The 18,725-nt window shown below is 33.5% G+C and overlaps 1 protein-coding gene across 1 annotated transcript in view; it reads left to right on the forward strand.

Annotated features, from left to right (window-relative positions):
* LOC121416125 (AP-3 complex subunit beta-2-like) overlaps positions 1-18,725 on the forward strand; it is a 32,271-nt gene that overhangs the window by 5,564 nt on the left and 7,982 nt on the right. The window contains exons 7-22 of the mRNA XM_041609590.1: positions 110-292; positions 753-929; positions 2,249-2,346; positions 3,969-4,158; positions 4,877-5,009; positions 5,892-6,001; positions 6,558-6,734; positions 7,171-7,357; positions 7,819-7,937; positions 8,602-8,734; positions 9,099-9,313; positions 10,072-10,162; positions 10,771-10,883; positions 12,478-12,507; positions 15,141-15,321; positions 16,121-16,256. Of these exons, the coding sequence (XP_041465524.1) occupies positions 110-292; positions 753-929; positions 2,249-2,346; positions 3,969-4,158; positions 4,877-5,009; positions 5,892-6,001; positions 6,558-6,734; positions 7,171-7,357; positions 7,819-7,937; positions 8,602-8,734; positions 9,099-9,313; positions 10,072-10,162; positions 10,771-10,883; positions 12,478-12,507; positions 15,141-15,321; positions 16,121-16,256 (2,273 nt within the window). The remainder of the gene's footprint in view (positions 1-109; positions 293-752; positions 930-2,248; positions 2,347-3,968; positions 4,159-4,876; positions 5,010-5,891; positions 6,002-6,557; positions 6,735-7,170; positions 7,358-7,818; positions 7,938-8,601; positions 8,735-9,098; positions 9,314-10,071; positions 10,163-10,770; positions 10,884-12,477; positions 12,508-15,140; positions 15,322-16,120; positions 16,257-18,725) is intronic.

The following is an 18,725-nucleotide window of genomic DNA, read 5'->3' on the forward strand; positions in this document are numbered from 1 at the left end:
TCTCATTTTCAGATTCTAAACCTTGTAGATTGATAGTTTATTGAATGAAACTACTTCAATATCTCTATTGTCAGTTATAATCCTTATTGTTCTCTTTGGGAATTTCTAGCTGGTTGCCGGAAGCACGGTCATGGCATTTGAAGAGGTGTGTCCAGAGCGAATTGACCTGATCCATAAGAACTTTCGCAAGCTCTGCAACCTTCTTATTGATGTTGAAGAGTGGGGTCAGGTCATCATCATCAACATGCTGACTAGATACTCCAGGACACAGTTTCTAGATCCCAACAAAGCTGTAAGTACAAACTCTTAAACTGTTCAGAGGAAAAATTGCACTGGGGTCTCAGGGCAAATTTGCCCCTGAAATGCCAAAAATAGTCTTGGGAAAAAAAATGCCCTGTTCACTGTAATGTTAAAGCTTATCCAATATTGCAGAGTCACACAAAATGTTGTGGAAAAAGTAGCCCCCAAAACTTAAAAAAAATTACCTGTACTGTAATACATAATGTCCTCTTAATTTCGAACAATTATAAATGCACAGACTGCTAATTCAAATGTTGCCCAAGTTCCTCCAAGATTATTTTAAAATGAGCATATTTTTAGTTATTGCAAAGTACAATGTTTTACCTGGAGAGTTATTGATTCTTGAATTGCAGTAGAAGAGTGAGGGGAGGAGGTGGAGTTTGTGTCGGCATGATAAAAAATGGGAGTGCTGAAGATGTATAACAAGTCATTCTCATTTTTGGATTTTGTAGGATATGATACAAGAGGAAACAGAGCGATCTTTCTACGGCTCAGAGCACAGTGAAAATGAAGGTGAAGATAAAGAAGGAAAGGAAGAAGAAGAGATCAAGAAGCCTTACATCATGGATACTGATCACAGGTTACTCCTTCGCAGTGTCAAACCACTCCTCCAGAGCAGAAATGCTTCAGTAAGCTATTTGGCAATTCTATGATATCAACTGTATGACTGACTCAGGATGCTACATGAATTTTTAGAAGTGCTTGCCCAGATGGGCTCGTTCATTTTTAAGTAGTTGGAATATACTTGCCCAAAAATCCATTTCACCTGCCCTAGAAAATCCTTTAAATTTTTTTACCTCTTTAAAAGAAAGTTTTGCGGTTTTATAATCATTGACCTTTTTCTCTCTTTTGACATGACCTGATCTACCTTGTTATTGCATTTCTTTTTCCAAAGTGATTTTATCTTGCCTGCCATGACCAAAATTAGGTTCAATATCATATATCAACCCTAATTTTGATCATTCTACTGTGAGAATTTCGGGCAAGTAGTTTTGGTCTTTACTTCACAACACTTGCCTGACTCTAACTTTTACTTGCCCCGGGCAATTGGGCTAGTGCTTATGTAGCACCCTGAACTGAAACCTATTTTTCTCCATTTCTTCACTTCGTTTAATTTCTCAAGTTGTGATAATGTGAGGGAATTACAAATTTTCATATGAATTAGAAAATGGCCCAAAAAAGCTTGACCCCATTACTAATTGTTTTTTTATACTGATTCTTGTTCATTCACGATTAGAATTTCATTGTATAAAGATATATTTTAATCAATTATCCATTTTCAGGGAACCCACATTAAAAAGCTCTGCCTTCCAGTGGGTTCTCTTTTTTCATTTCGGTATGTTATATATCTGTTGCTTTATATTGTAATTTTTTTTGTATTTGAAATGAGAAAGAATAAATGCAATCAATCAATGAATATCATTTCAGGAAGTGTCATGTATAGGGAGGTAGAACATACATATTTCATGGAATTACCCTGTTTTGCATCCTAATAACAACTCTTTCCCTTCAATTTATCATCTGATGTGATTCTGTCAAAAGGCTTTGCAAAAAAACTTGGAATCAATCTCAAATCAGTTGTGGGTCCCACACTCAATTATATACCTTGCAATGAAGTGGAAATTTGCATTTGATCGTTAAGATAATTGAGTTTGATTTCTCTTTCTCTGGCAATCAATCGTGGTTGCACTCAGGAAATCATTATTTGATTTGTGTCTGATTGTTATGTATCTTCAACATTTATTTATTTAATTCTAGCATGAAATTGGGAAATTGAAGAATAATAATTATAAAATTATATGCAACTGAACATACAGATATACTATTCTCAAAACAGATCCATTTTAAGCAAATTTGTAATTGATTGCAAATACATTCCCTTAGCATCTAAGGTGTTATTATTTAAAAAAAAAATCACCAATTAGCCTATTCTTTCTCACCTGTACAGGTTGTTATGGCAGTAGCTCAGCTGTATCACCACATTGCTCCTAAGAATGAAGTTGGAATCATTGCTAAGCCATTGGTCAGACTTCTCAGAAGCCACAGGTATAGTTTGTGTGCTTAAATTCTAAAAATTCAAATAATGAAATGTTGTTCATCAGGAAAACTCAAATTCAAAAGCATATATGCCTTTAAATCATTAATACAGATTGACACAACCTTATGAATTAGTACACCCCTTTATTGGGGGAGGGGGGTAATTTGTATTCAGTTTTGAACACTTGAATGAATGTTTCAAAGTGATAAACTAAATGTCTTGAGCATTTATTAATGTCTCGCCTGCAAAGCAGAGTGAGACTATAGGTGCCACTTTTCCGACAGGGACGGTGGCATTGTCAACATGAAATCTTAACCAAGGTTAAGTTTGTTTAATGTCATAACTTACAGACCTTAATTTTTGAGGAGTGGGATCGCGCCGGCGCTCCTACCGCGCTCCTTAAAAAAATAAGGAGAGCAAAAAATTGCGCTCCAAAAAAAAAAATAGCTAAAATTTAACATTTCACATCTTTAAATCCATGAAATGGCCTTCTTTTTTCCATAATTCCTTGAAATTACTTTGATTTAGTTGAAATCTATCAGAAAAATTAAGAATTTTCATCTGTTTCCCGACTCTAATTTTAATTTAATCTTGGTAAATATTGCAGTCCCATGTAGTCCCATATATAGATTTTCATGGCAACACCATAGAAGTCTACATGTGGGACTACAATATTTACCGAGGTAAGTTCAAATCAGAGCCGGGAAAGTGGTGAATATTCTTCATTTTTTTTATTTATTTTATTTTTTAATTTTTTTTTAGCAGGAGCGCGTACGACATCTTGTAAACGTATTGACGTGACCCAGGCCTAGTTTCACCACAGGTTAATTAATAGCTAACACAGCTATTGCATATACAATGTTAAAAAAAATCTACAATTTATCATACATGTACTGTAATGAATTGATTTGAGCTCCTCAAAAAAATAAGGAGAGTGATTTATTGAGCTCCACGAAATTATAAACGTGAAGGACTGAACTTATAAATAGATGTAGTTCATGAAACTTAGACATAAGGGTAATCAAGTATTACTGAACATCCTGCCATAGTCATTTAAGGTCAGTGAACTTTGGCTAATTTGGGGGTACAGTATTTGTTGAATTGCCATCATAACTTTACAGGTTTTTGGATCTTGTTCATGAGACATTGACATAGGCGTAATTAAGTATCACTGATTGTTTTGCACAAGTCTTAGGTCACATAGGTCAAAGGTCATTTTGGGTCAATGAACATAGTATTTTGTTATTATATGAATGTTCTCTTTGGTGAATAATTATTCATTAGTTGTTTTTGCTGCTCTATTGAATTGCATAATGCAGGCGAGACTTTCAGAGGCATTCCACTTGTTAAGATTAGTTGATATTTTATTTACCATCTATCTTTATGTGAAAATTCAATTTTTTTTTTCGTCTGATGTTCTTTCAAATCAGTATTTTCTTTAAGAGATTTTTATACAATACTTCTCTAATATAAAAAGTAGAAGTAGAATAAAGTTTCAGTATTAATATTTTTCTTGTTGGTTTCATTGGCTTGTGTCCATGTTATGATATGAGCAAAATGAAGCTACAGAAGTTAAGCAATATTTTTGTTCATTAAGGTGAATATATATTCTTTTTTTTTACCTTCACAGGGAAGTGCAAACTGTCGTATTGAGCAATGTAGCCACAATGAGTGCCAACCGGAGGGGCATGTTTGAGCCATTCCTTAAGAGTTTCTTTGTTCGTTCAAGTGATGCAACCCATATCCGTCTCCTCAAACTGGAGATCATGACCAACATAGCCAGCGGAACAAGTATTTCAACTATCCTTAGAGAATTCCAGGTACGGTACCTCTTTTATAAGATTCTCTTTTATAAGATTCTCACCATGCCAAATGATCGACTACCTGAATAACAATGGCTAAGTGATCAGTCTTGTTCACCTACAATAGGTTGACAGGTTTCAAAACTGTGTTGGAAATGCAAGAGGAAAATTACATGTTGTACAGGCTTTAATATGTCAGCGACTGATAAATTCTCATACACCACAAGCGATGTCAACCTTACCTCAAGAATATTGTGAACTAGAATAATGAGACCTTTTATCTCAACTGTAAAAGAATTTTATGTTACAATGAAAAGATTTTTTTCATGTGATATCCTGTCCGAACCTGAGCATGTTTTCTTATAGAATTAGAAAGAATCTATTATTTCTTTTTAAAGGGAAGTATATTCCTTTAGGTATTTGCTTTCAATACGTTTAAGATCTGATTTGAGGGTTATCTCATAGAGAAAGATCCTTTACTTATTGTAAGGGCAAGATCTTGAATGATCTTCCAAATCTCTCTCTGTTACAACATCTATTCAAATTAATAATTAGCGCCTGGAATACACCCACATTCAGATATTCATTAAACTTTCAAAGAAGCTGATATTTTTTGGCACCTTTCTTTTATTGTAGCATTAATTCTGCTGAGTATAAGATGTAAACATGAAGAATATATTCTTTCTTTTTTTCCTTTTTTTGATCTCATTATTTCAATTGTGTTTCAAATCTATAGACATATGTGACCAGTTCTGACAAAGAGTTTGTGGCAGCTACTATCCAGGCCATAGGAAGATGTGCAAGTAACATAGAAGAAGTGACTGAGTCGTGCATGAATGGACTTATGGGACTCATGTCAAACAGAGACGGTGAGTTATATAAGATAATAGTGAATACCAGTGAGTGTATAAGTATGAATATTATACTAGATCTTGTATACCAAGGTATGGTTGGCCCATACTTCATCACATGACATTAACAACTCACTGTTTCTGTTGTTTTATTGACAATATCTTGATCTGTGTGCACAATTACTTGCCTTGTCTTAGTGGGTCCAATGTACTTTTAAAAAACTTTAAGATATAAGACTAGTTCTGCACATTATTGAATTAGATTATTTGCTTATCACAAAGTATAATATTATTTTATTGGAAAATATGAAATGTTAATCTTCCACTTTTTATTCAGCTAAGACCAACATAATAAACACATGCAAATTATAGGAGAGGGGGCATTTTGTTAGGATTTAAATTTTTATGACCTTTTTTTTGGCCTTGGGTGGTGTTTCATAAAGCTGTTTGTAAAGTTACGCACGACTGGAACATGATCTTAAGTGTGAAGTAAGCTAAATAGTGATACATCATTTAGCACAACATATTGTCATCACTTGTGTGTAGTCATTCATAACAGCCTAATTGTCATCACATCGTTCAGCCATTAATTAAAATAATGAATTGAAAACATAAATCGTGCTGAGAGATATGTTAAGTGAGATTATCCATATTAGCTTTGACACTAGTATGACTGATCCAGTTTACACTTAATCACACAAGATTCTTTTTGTAATAGCAGGACAGTTATGTGTTAAAATATCTACATCCCAAAGTCTTTAGATCGAGAGTCTACTGACTATCAAAATTGAACTAGTGTGTCATGGGAAAATATTTTACATTGAACATTAAAAGTTCTTTTGAACTGTCAAATATGCTGAACCGTGTTCAGTTGGTTACAGTTGCTTCATCCATTTACAGAGGCTGTAGTAGCAGAGAGTGTGGTAGTGATTCGTAAACTCCTTCAGATGAACCCGACTGGACATAAGGAGATCATACGTCACATGACCAAACTAGCTGATGCCATCACGGTAAGCTCTTTTAAAAAGTGATAAATGTACAATTTGTGCAGATTATCCTCAGGGAGTGTTTGACGAAAATTTGATGGTATTTTCATAATCAAACCTTGGAAACCTACAGATGAGTAAATTGATTAAATCCACACTTCCATGGATTAGTAGGTTCCTCATTCCTTAATTACTCAATATACACTGTTTACTGATTTTGTCATTTTCATTTTCATCACTGTATACTAATATTGCCATTGTCATCTTATTTCCTAATAGAAGTACCTTTTGGACAACCTTTCTCTACAAGGTTGAATTGATTTGGAATCTTAATGAATGACCAACTAGCACTCCATAAATGTATTGTATAAATTAATCTAGGACTATTATATTGCTATGAGAACACCAACCGATCTCAACACCATAATTTCTATTAAATGAAACATTGTAAGATATGTCCTTCTGTGATTCAGCTGCTCAACAATAAAATTACAATTTACAAAAGACCATAACAGCAATGTGATATTTATAAAATCTATTACTGTACATAAAAAGCTGATGTCTTTCCCCTTTCACACAGGTACCCATGGCTAGGGCTAGTATTTTATGGCTGATAGGAGAGTACTCTGACAATGTACCTAAGATGGCTCCAGATGTTCTACGTAAGATGGCCAAAGGATTCATCAATGAGGAAGATATTGTCAAACTTCAGATTCTAAATCTGGCAGCTAAACTCTACCTGACCAACTCAAAACAGGTGCATTTCTTTGTGAATGTTTTAGCCTCTAGGCAATCCAAATGGTCAATTATTTACTCATGCACAAGTCATTAATAATTTGATAAGCCAAGTTAGACATCTGCTTTCACAATATTTGCTCAGTATTTATCTTGTGTACAGCTTCTATCAAAAGGTGATAATTGTTAATTATGTTTAGACCAACTTGAATTATGATTAAATGTATAAAGTCTTTTATGAGAAGGGGAGTAATGAAAGATGATGATGATGACGACGAGGATGAGGATGAGTATGGTGATGATGATGAAGATGATGATTATGGCGATTGTTATGATAAGGATGTTGAGGGCAACTGATTATGATTTTAATTATTACGATATTATCTCAGTATTTGCTCAGTATTGATCTTGCGTACAGATGATGAGTTTGATAATGCAACATTCTCCTCACCTCATAGACCAAACTCCTACTCCAGTATGTGCTCAACTTGTCCAAGTACGATCAGAACTACGACATCCGGGACCGCGCCCGTTTCTTCCGACATCTCCTCCTCCCTGGTGATAAGACTACAACATTCTCTAAACATGCTAAAAAGATCATCCTAGCCACCAAACCCGCCCCTGTCATTGAATCTGTCTTCAAAGGTAATAAAAATAGTCATAATGATTTTAATGACAATTGTAATGATGAGGATGATGATAATTCAATTTCATATGCTGCATTGATGGATAGAATTCAGTTGTCCGTTTTCAATATCATGTAAATGCATTCTCGTCAATTCATTTCACTTAAAATATTCCTCTTGATTTTTCATCGTGCAGTATCAAAAATGTAAGAATTGAGTGAAGATTGTCAACAAATTAGATTATATGAATACATGTACAGTATATGAAAGAATAGAGAAGAATTAGAAAAAACTTGATTGATAAAACATATTTTGCAGGTAACGAGTTCAAAGTTCATTAACTTCTAAACAAAAATGCACATCTTCAAACACGAAAATGGCTTGGAAATGAAAGTGCACATAGTTTTTCCTTCTATCATCTGCTTGTTAATACTCAAGTCAAAGATTCTGTTATTTTTTCTATGGCCTTGTTTATATAAGATCGGGACCAGTTCCAGCTAGGCTCTCTATCTCACATGATCAATGCAAAGGCTGTAGGATACATTGAGCTCCCTGACTTTCCAGAAGAGGCCCCAGATCCAAGTGTTAGAGTTGTAGAGGTATGTCTGTCAACAGTTTATATTATCCCTCAGCATTTCTGTGTATTTCTATTACGGATGTGTTTTCTTTCTTGAAACTTGTAGCAAAAAGCCCTATTTTACATTTCAGCTCGAAATAAGAAGGTTTTATTCTTCATTAAACAGAAGATTAGAAGATGCTGGGTTGGACTGATGAAATAGTAACCCAGATTATTTTGTTTCTATGTTTTAAATATTCCATTGATGAGCTAATTGACCTAATTTTGAGAAAAGAGTGCTTTTTTAAAAAAAAATCATCCATTCTTATTTTTTTCCTGAAATTATTTGATTAAAGTATTTGAAAAAAGAAAAAAAATAATGAAGTGTGTATCCGATGATTTCATTTTGATGGTAAGAAACTATTTATTGCAATGCATTATGATGATTTATTGCCTAAATATATGTGAAACGTAACATATTAAAAAGTTATGTATGAATTGGGGAGGCAGAGGGGTGACTTGGGGAATTTTCATCAGCATCTAATCTTCAAATAAGTTGTTAGATTGACACATTTAACATGGTTTACATTGGCTGTGAAACACTGGTTTCTGTTGCAGAGGTACAGTAATCAAATCATAACTTTTATGGAAACATATTTATGTAGACAATTCACCCCAGCCAATTCTATTTGTATTCTCTTTTACAGGAAGTGCTACCATGGACCAGTGAGAAGGATAAGAGATCAATGAGTAAGAAGAAAAGCAAAGCCAAGTCATTCTATTCCAGCTCTGAGGAGAGTGAGGAAGAAGATGATGATGATGACGATGATGAAACATCAGGTGAGAGATCACATCTAATATACTTTCATTTAAGATTCTGACTCGTATTATGTAGTCCAGTTTAACTTAGACCACAGTCTAAGTCTGTGCTAGAACTAAGGGAAGCCAAAAATGTGCAAAAAGATGAAGAGAGCACCAGATGTACTTTCATTTTTAATCTTCTCTGTTTGTGTTTTCTAACATGATTGGCTGTACATAATTAAACCATAACTTTAGTAGTAATAATGACCTCATTTCATAAACACCTTGTAATTGAGTGAACATATTCTACACTATACATTTCAACTAGAAATTAAATGTATAAAGCATATTATTTAATGCTTAAATACAGTTGATAATGCATAGTTTTATTGCATTTTAACAGAAGGTAGTGAATCGGGCTCAGAATCAGAGAGCGAGTCTGGTTCCGATGATGACAAAGACGAAAGCAGTGAAGAGGAAGAGAGTGATATGGAAGACGACAGTGAGGATGCATCATCTGTGGAAGATTCAGAGAAGAGTTCATCAGAATCATCTGAAGAATCATCAAGTGAAGAGAGTGACTCAGAGAGTGAAGAAGAGATAAAACCAGTCAAAAAGGTAATTATTTATCATGTTGAGGTAAGGATTTCCAAACCCATTTTTTGCATGTGTCAGAAATTGTATTGCCACGGTAACAGCATATTATGGCCCCAAACCGGGGCAATGCTCATTGTGGATCAAACTACCTCCTCACTTTTTGACCAAAGGGGCCATTTAAAAAGCTGCTTGTAAATTAAGAGCAACTTTAAGAATGACTGGTGATCCATTCTTGTGGTAAATAATATTCACATTAAATGTTCATTGGTGATTATTTAGTGCGTAAGAAAGGTTCACAAGTCGCTCTTAAAGTCAATTTGAACTTACGAACAACTATTGCACTAACATTGGGTTTGGGTAAAGACATGTAAGGCCCATTTTCCAAATTTTTTCAGAAACTGCATTGACATGGTAATGGTAATGGCACATGGTAGTGGTATATTAATTAGCTGTAGTGAATTTTCTAGTTATTGTAATTAATCACATAAATTATGAAAATTCATTGGAAGCTCTACTTGTCTTTGTGGGCCTGTTGCCTCATTGAATGTCTCAGAGGACAAAATGTAAATAATTATATATCTCTTCTTGTCTGCCAGTGCCTTGATATATCATGTCAATGTGAATATAAAGTTAAATGATGTTTTGACCCAGTAAAGTTCTATAGAAGGTAGGAAAGAGACCAGAAATTAGTATATTACCTTTATATGTTTATACTGATGCTTATTGCATGTCTTAGCTCATTAATGAGTTTATTTATTTTTTGTGCATTTTATTTGTAGAAAACACCACAAAAATCATCTAAAGTGAAGGAGGAGAAGAGAGGTAAACAGAAAGCTGAATCAACAATGCAACTTTTAGATTTTGATGATTGTAAGTCTAATTCTTTTCCCTTATTTTATTCAGTGATTTAGATAATTGATTATTGATTTTTATTTGCCAAACACACATTTGATCATAACTGCATGAAAATCTTTTACTCGGTAATTGCACTGATGGAGAAATTGACATGCTTGTGCACAATATAATGCTGTGAATAGATTTGAAATATTGAATTGTAATTTTTGCCTGTTATCAATTATTACAGTATTTTGGTTTAACTTTTGAATCAGAGGTTTACTAATTCAACATTAGTTTGCAATATAGGATTCATTTACAAGGTAGAGGCATTATTTCTAACTGTGGTGTATAATGCAAGCTTCATAAAGAATCATAATGCTGACTTCTCAGAGGTTATCATGTATTTACGGAGACAGTCCCATAATTTCATATTTTGTTACTATTTTTAAAAAATTAGTCCGATAGTTTCACATTTTCTCAGTATTGCTTCAAATTCATCCAATAATTCAATGTTGTGTAATAAGTGTAAAAGATAATGGTATCTTCTGGTTTAAAAAATCAATTGAATATTTATAGATCAGTACAAGGTTCTCTTTGGTCCTCCAGACAGTCCACCTGTTTCATGTTTTATCTTTCTCAAGTTGGTCCATCAGGAGAATCGTCCCAGCCAGTAACTCCTGCAGGCCCCACCAGCATCCTAACACCCACCCTAGCCAAAGATCTTCAAGGACTGTCACTCAGTGACAAACCTCTGGTAAGAACGCATCAAATCTCCTACCATGCCTCTGGCCCCTGTAATGCAAACATTTGCAATTGATTACAAGTTTCAAACAAAGGTTGGAATTGGTTGATAGTGGGTTTGTTGAACAATTTATGCATGGAACAATGAATTTCATTGGCCATTGCTATTGTGCGATTGATTACTACTTTTGTGTTACTGAGCCTCGATCTAAGCTTCAGGAAGTCAATATAAGTGGATGAAGCTTGTCTACTAAATTGTTATCAATAAAAACACAAACTGGAAATTTCAATCATTTCAACAAAAAGTAAGTTTTCTGTACTTGTAACATCTTTAAATGTATTTCTCATTCCATAAATGTATGCATGCAGCTCTAACATTTTGTAATAGTAATTCTATTCAGTCTTCAAAGAAAAATTGTTTTCTTATAAATAAACACTCTATTTCCCCCCACCCCTATAAAGAGACATTCTTCACCCTCACAATAGTTTTTTAAAGTATATTTTATCTCTTGATTGACTAAAGGTCATACAGAATCAACCTTTTGTCGAATGATCTATAACTTGAGATGTAATATTGCAAGTAAATCAAAATTCTATAGGCCTTATCAAGATATGAAAATCTAATGATAAACATTTATTCATATTAGACTTGCTAAATTCTTATTTATGAAATATTTTTTTTAAGAAACACAAAATATCTTTCTCATAAATATTGCTTTAAAAATGTTTTTACATTGAATATATTCAGACTTAATTAATTCTGCAAATGTAATAAAATGATTGTTATTATTCATTTATCATTATGTTTATATACATAGAATTCCATTCAAAATGTTTATTTCTTGGAGATTTTCCAGAGTAATACCATATTTCCTGAAAAATAAATAGATAAATCTAAAATTTCAGTAATAGTAGAATTTACATATATCTTCTCCATGCATGTGTTTTTGTTATCTAACTGTTCTTTGATACTGTTTAATCCTAATCTATGATTATCATTTTTTTTATGCATGATGTCACATCTTCAGTAATCTTGATACTTAACAATGCTATTTTCCTTTGTTGTGCTACTGATTTACTACATACTTCCAGGCTGAAAGGGCTTTCTGCAATTATGCTCACTGAATGAGTGTAAATTTTATGATATTCCAGTTGATAATAGTACTTAATCTTAAATGAATGTAAATTTGATTATAAAAAAACCCTGCCTATTCCATGTTGAAGTTCCCATGTGGAGTACTATTTACTTGGTTGGTCAACATCAAATGCACATTGCTACCAGTTTTTTTCCAATATATGAAGCAGACTTCCCTTTACAAGTTATTTCTAACTCTTGCTTACATTGATTATGAGATTCCATATTCCTTGAAAGGTTTTTAGAACTTGACCAATGAATAAAATTTTCAAAATAATTGTGGAATTTACTTCAGAACTTTCCAAAATATGGTTTATTCAAATGATAAAGATTGAAAGAAATCATATATTTAGAGGGGGTGGGGTATACTTGTCTTAATTAGTTCTTGTGAAAAGCCCTACAAGCCAACCAGTTAAGTTTGTTTTCCCTGTCACATCCTAAGTTTCTAATTCCTCCATGTTTTATGTACCAGAGCTCAGAACAGATGACACAGAGTGCGAAGGTAACATTATAATCCTTGAAAATTATCAAAGAGTGCTTACTAATCAAAATCACTGCATCGTGTGCTTCTTAAATTCATTCATTTGCAGTCATGGGTAGAAGTTGGTAAAGGGTTAAGGTTTACTGTTACCCAGAAGTTTTGCAGGATGAAATTTATGGACAAGACCATAAAAAAAGATCAACCTTCAAAACAATTCACTGAGAGACTGTATAATGTCATATTTTGTTTGACATTCATACAGTTTGGGGTAATTCATCATCTGAAAACAATCCACTTGATTGCGTAAAGACCAATTTTCACTTGAATTTCATGTATAATCACTAGAAATTTTAACATATTTTTGATAGAACTTGAGGTTCTGTCTGACATTTCAAAAGTTGTAGACATTTCATACCTGCAAATATACTGGTTTTACAGTGTGCCATGCTCTTTCATTCATTGACTTGTACTGTAGGTAGCATTATACTAGGCTTGGAGTGTATGTATGGACTTTTTTTCATGTAACAAAACATCAAGTCTGTTTGATCTATCAAATCAAATTGAATCAAAATTTCAAAAATTTAAATGCAGATTGATTGATTTCAATGATATATTTTAAACGTTATACTTGTTTTTGGTGAAAGAGAAATTAACTTTTGATTGGAAATTACACTCATCCATAGGATACTTTATCCTAGAAATATATCAAGAAAAGGAGCAGGAAGTAGACTTCTTTTCATAAAACTTGGTATCAATGGCAAGTTACCGGCTGGTAAAATGGTGATATTTTATTACCCAAGATATAGGATTATATTATTTGTTATTGATAAAAGTATTATGAAAATGGGACCATGAGCTGTCACATTCTTTAATATAAAAGAAAATTTATATATTAAAGCAGACACTCCAATAGAATTGGGTTTATTTAGTAGATTATTCAGCATTGTGGTAGATGTACACACTTCACAAACAGTCATGTTGATAACCTTTGACAAAATTTAATTCAGTAAGTACATGTACTATCAATCTACATTATACTATGCTCCTGTCCATTCTTATTTCTGCACATTTTGGATTGATATTGATTATAACATGTATTTCCAAAAGGGATCAATGACTGAGGTTGATCCAGATCAAGCGCAAGTCATGAATGTCACATTTTGTTCATCTTTACACATCCCACAAATGCTTATTAAGCAATAATGGAATTGACACTGGGTTGCTTTACAACTGGTCAAAAATTGAAACAGGAAACATTGGTTAGTGTTGGTGGTGGTGATAATGGTGATGGTGACATATAGTTGAAATGTGAGAAGAGAGATGCCTGCGGAATGTCATGTAATTGCATTTTGAGCTGATGGCACATTTTCTCTGTATTCCACATTTTCAACATCATAGCTTTTAATATACATAAACATGTTCCTTTCAAAATCTATCCTATTATTCCTTTACATGTTAACTTTATTATTCATGCTATTGTCACAAATACCTTTACGATCACCGTACAAAGGATTTTTATACATAGCAATAAATGTTATGAGATTGTAAAGATATTTGTGACTGTAGCATAACATGTATGCATATTACAAAACTTTTGATGGATCAAATTATATGAGTCAACCATTATGATGCAAGGGGCCTTACCATGCCATCCCATCCCAAATCAGTTACTCTTTAATCTATGAAATACTCAAAGAAGTCATGAATTATTTTTGTGTGATCAAATTTCATGTAAAGATTACTCAGTGAAGTTATTATTTTACAAATGGATTATTCCATTTGCAAAATGCTTTTGTCAATTTTCAAATTCATGTAGCTAGTAATAAGTCACTTTAAATTATACAGAAAAAGGAGCAAAATTCTCATCAAGAAATCATGAAAACATGGCAATAAATTACTGACAATCTTGCAGAATGGAGAACTGTATGAATAAAGGTGTTTGATTATCTATCAATATATTTCTCTTTGTGAAAAAAATATTCATCTATGGTTTAGATGGGTATAGATTGAATGGATATTGTATGTAGATTTACAAAATGGCTTTTTGGCTTGTGAAGGGAATGTTTTAGTTGCATCTTGTATATTAATGTAATAAATAAATTGAAGTTTTTTTTATAATTTTTTGTTACATATTAATTTGACTTTATTTTCATGTTTATTATTTTTTTTAATTTTCTGTAGAAGCTTTAGATGTTATTTTAGATATTTCAGAAATTGAAATATAATGCTGATAGTTTCAAAATGGTACAAAAAGTTAAAGGCATCCATGAGCCATTAAATTAAGGGCAAGATGCTCCAGCTTATTTTTTTTATTTCTTGTTTTATAGTATCTACATTTGTGATGCCTGTGTAGTCCAAATGTTATAGAAGCCAGCATGTTGATTTGTAGATGTAGTTAGTTCAATAATGAGCCAGTTTAAAACTGTTTTTCCATGTACTGTTAATTTTGTTATTATTTTTTTACAATAATCATATTAATATATTGCTTTCAAATTATTCAAACTTGGATTTTTTACAAACTAGTATTGGCTTCTTGAATTAATGTAAACTTTTACTACATGGGAATTTAATAGAAAGTATCTTTTTGTGTTATTTTTTAGTCTTAGCAAAGGAGGATCACAATTCATCCATCTTCCATTTTATCTGTCATACAGGCTGGTGGAATAATGTTCCCTTCTAAGGAGACATTTGAGCTTCTAAATCGAGTGAACAGTGGTGGTTTGTCAGCTACCTACCGATTCCCTAGAACAACCTGTATCTATTCTACTACCATGGTGGCTGTCGAGGTCACATTCACTAACAACAGTAATTCCAAGATACAAAACATTAGCATAGGTGAGTAGGTGTTTGAAGGAAATTTACCCTGCAACCTTTTTTTGTCAGCTGTGATTGATTTCTTCAGCCCTGTTCCCCTCCTCCTCTCTACCACCATAACTCAACCTTGAGTACATGAAGAAAAAGATCTTAGCTGGATTATTTCAATGACTTTGCAATTCAAATAAGGACTGATAATACTATGTCCTCACCCTTGTTGTTTGCTCTATATATCACCATCAAATGAAAAGATACCAGTTGCAATAATCTTGCAGTATAATTTTAATAACATGGTACCTATCCACAGAGCTGGTCTGATACGGACCAATAGTAGTAGGGAGCTTACATAACCTGACGCGGAACGAATCAAGAACACAGTAAATGTGTACCTGCTAAATGACAATGAACAGCTGGGAAGTCTTTGTAAAAAATTTGTGAACCAGAGTTTCATCTTAAGATTTGGAGCCGACAAAAAATTGCAAATATATCGTTTGTCCAGAGTTGAGGACTAAACTGCTGATTTGATTCACTAATTATCAATAAAGACTTCTTGGTTGTTCATTGTCATGAAGGGTAATTGACAATACATGTTCTATGTCCTTGAATCTGTTGTTTGTTGTGTGGAGCGAAAACTCCAGATTGATACACGTGTATAATGCTTCTGTGAGAGGATAGCAATCCACAAATGCGTTAAATCAACTCTTTGATCTATTATTGTATCAAATTAATAGGCTCAACTATTTATTCTTTTATCTACAAACATATTTGATAAATGGAACATACTAGACTCACCATCATTCAACTATTGATTTTTTTTTAGGTGAGACCAAGTTGGCTGCTGGTATGAAGTTACATGAATTTCCTGAAATTACCAACCTTTCTGTAGGTCAATCCACGACAGCAATCCTTGGTATTGACTTTAGAGACACAACACAACCTGCTAACTTTGAGATCTGGTAAGTCTTATGGAACAGTGAAAGCAAAAGTTTGGGAGGCAGGAAGATATTATTTTCATTTTTCTTGTTTAATATTCAATAGATTATGAGTCGTATTTTGTTATTATTTTCTCTCATTTGCAATAGCCCTATACAATAATTGTTATTTTACAGCGGTTGAACTAGCAAAATGAGCATAAAATGCATTGAAACAACTGTTGTTACAATTGTTACGATACTGCAACAAATAACAAGTGTTTAATTTCTTCTTTGTGTTTAATTTCCTCTTTTTTTTATTACAGGAAATAATTATACATAAATAAAACAAATAATGATCTTACATAAATCTCTTGAAGTGTCCGATGTAAAATCCCGAAGTGATGATGCTATATCCAAGTAATAATCCAAATGATAAAAATCCCAGTTGACTGGCGAAAATTCACAATGATGGCGATGATGAAACTGATGTTGAATTCCGATGAATAATAAGAGTCACTGCAACGAGTTGAAATGTCCGTGAAGACGATGTTGATGATGATTAACAGTCAATTTCAGCAATCCATGGGTTGAAGCGTGTTCATTGAACAGGTTGATGATGTTGATGATCTCGATGAGAACTGATAATTTCTCAAAATAACTGCAAACAGTTCATTGATGCATAAACTGCTCTGATCTGATCTGGTGAAGTGATCTCATATGATGTGATGTGATCTCCTGCTCTCATATGATGTGATGGTGTGATCTAATATGATGTGATGATCATCTTGAAAAATCTGCAGCTTTATACTAATTACAAGTGTTCTAGATCATTCTCAAATTTCGACTAATCTATAAGCTTCTAGAATTGTCTTCCAAAAGAACTTTCTCCTTTCAGGAGCAGTCAAAATCCAGAACACTCTTGAATGACCTCATTGAAATCAACAGTGTAAACAAAATACCTAAGCCTATTCATTTCCACTACCAATACAATTCTATTGTTTGGCTTTTCCTTATTCAACAATAAAACTCCTTGGCCTTTAAATAGGCAAGGCCTGCATAATAAAAAGACATCCTGGAATGTTCTTTACAATTCTTGGCTATCCTTAAAGGGAAATAACTAATAGATAAATGTAATTGCTTTTAAAATTCTTTTACAATTATTCATATATGTAACACCTCCCCCACCAGGGAAAAGAAAGCTTTACCGTAGTAAAGGTTTCTTTATGATTACTTTTTCTTTTAACTGTTCAAAGTCATCTTGATAAATCATTTACAGTTATCGTGTACAAAGATATAGTACTTAACGAACATGTTAAAATAAATGAACATCAAAGATGTTTTCTTCAAATGACACACTTGGTCAAAATCATGAATAATTTCACTTTTTATACTCTTGATAGAGCATCAGCAATTTCATTATTCTTTCCCTTTATGTGTACAATTTTCAAAGGGAATGGTTGGAGCATTAGGCTCCATCTGTACAGTCTTTGATTCTTTGTTTTGAATTTCTCCAAAAACACAAGAGGATTGTGGTCTGTATAGACTGTAATCTCTCCATTGGTTAGATACACCTCAAACTGCTGAAGGGCTAGTACGAGACTCAGGGCCTCTTTTTCAATAGTTGAGTACTTCTGAAATCGATTGAGTTTCTTAGAGAAGTAGCACACTGGTTTTTCGATGCCTTCTTCATCTTCTTGGAGCAATACTGCTCCTACTCCAACATCACATGCATCAATTGCTACTTTGAATGGCTTTGTGAAGTTTGGAGCTGCCAAAACAGGCTCATTCACCAAAATGGCCTTTAATTTCTCAAACGATCTTTGACATTCGTCAGACCAAACATACTTCACTTTTGCCTTCAGCAGGTTTGTCAGAGGACTAACCACTGTACTGAAATTTGGAACAAATTTCCTGTAGAAGCCACTCATACCTAAGAATCTGAGCAATTCTTTCTTAGTTGTGGGAATTGGGAAGTCTAAGATAGCTTGTATCTTGGCTTCTCTTGGTAGCACTTGCCCTTGACCAACCACATGACCAAGATATGTGACCTTTGCCTTGGCAAATTCACTCTTCATCAGATTCACTACTAGATTGGCTTTGTCCAGCCTGTCAAACAGTGCTCGCAAATGATTCAGATGATCATTCCAAGTATCACTGTATACTAGGATGTCGTCTATGTATACAACACAATTGTCAAGTCCGGCAATCACTTGATTTGTCAACCTTTGGAAGGTTGCTGGTGTATTTTTCATTCCAAAAGGCATGACTTTGCATTGAAATAAGCCTTCAGGTGTGACAAAGGCTGATATCTCTTTGGCTCGGTCAGTCAGTGGCACTTGCCAATATCCTTTAAGCAAGTCTATCTTTGTGATATAGGCAGAATTTCCAACCCTATCAATACAATCTTCTAACCTAGGAATTGGATACGAGTCAGTCTTAGTTACTGCATTTACCTTTCGGTAATCAATGCAAAGTCTCTGAGAGCCGTCTGGCTTTGGAACCATTACAATG

This window comes from Lytechinus variegatus, chromosome 5, assembly GCF_018143015.1.
Source record: "Lytechinus variegatus isolate NC3 chromosome 5, Lvar_3.0, whole genome shotgun sequence".
Classification (NCBI taxonomy): domain Eukaryota; kingdom Metazoa; phylum Echinodermata; class Echinoidea; order Temnopleuroida; family Toxopneustidae; genus Lytechinus; species Lytechinus variegatus.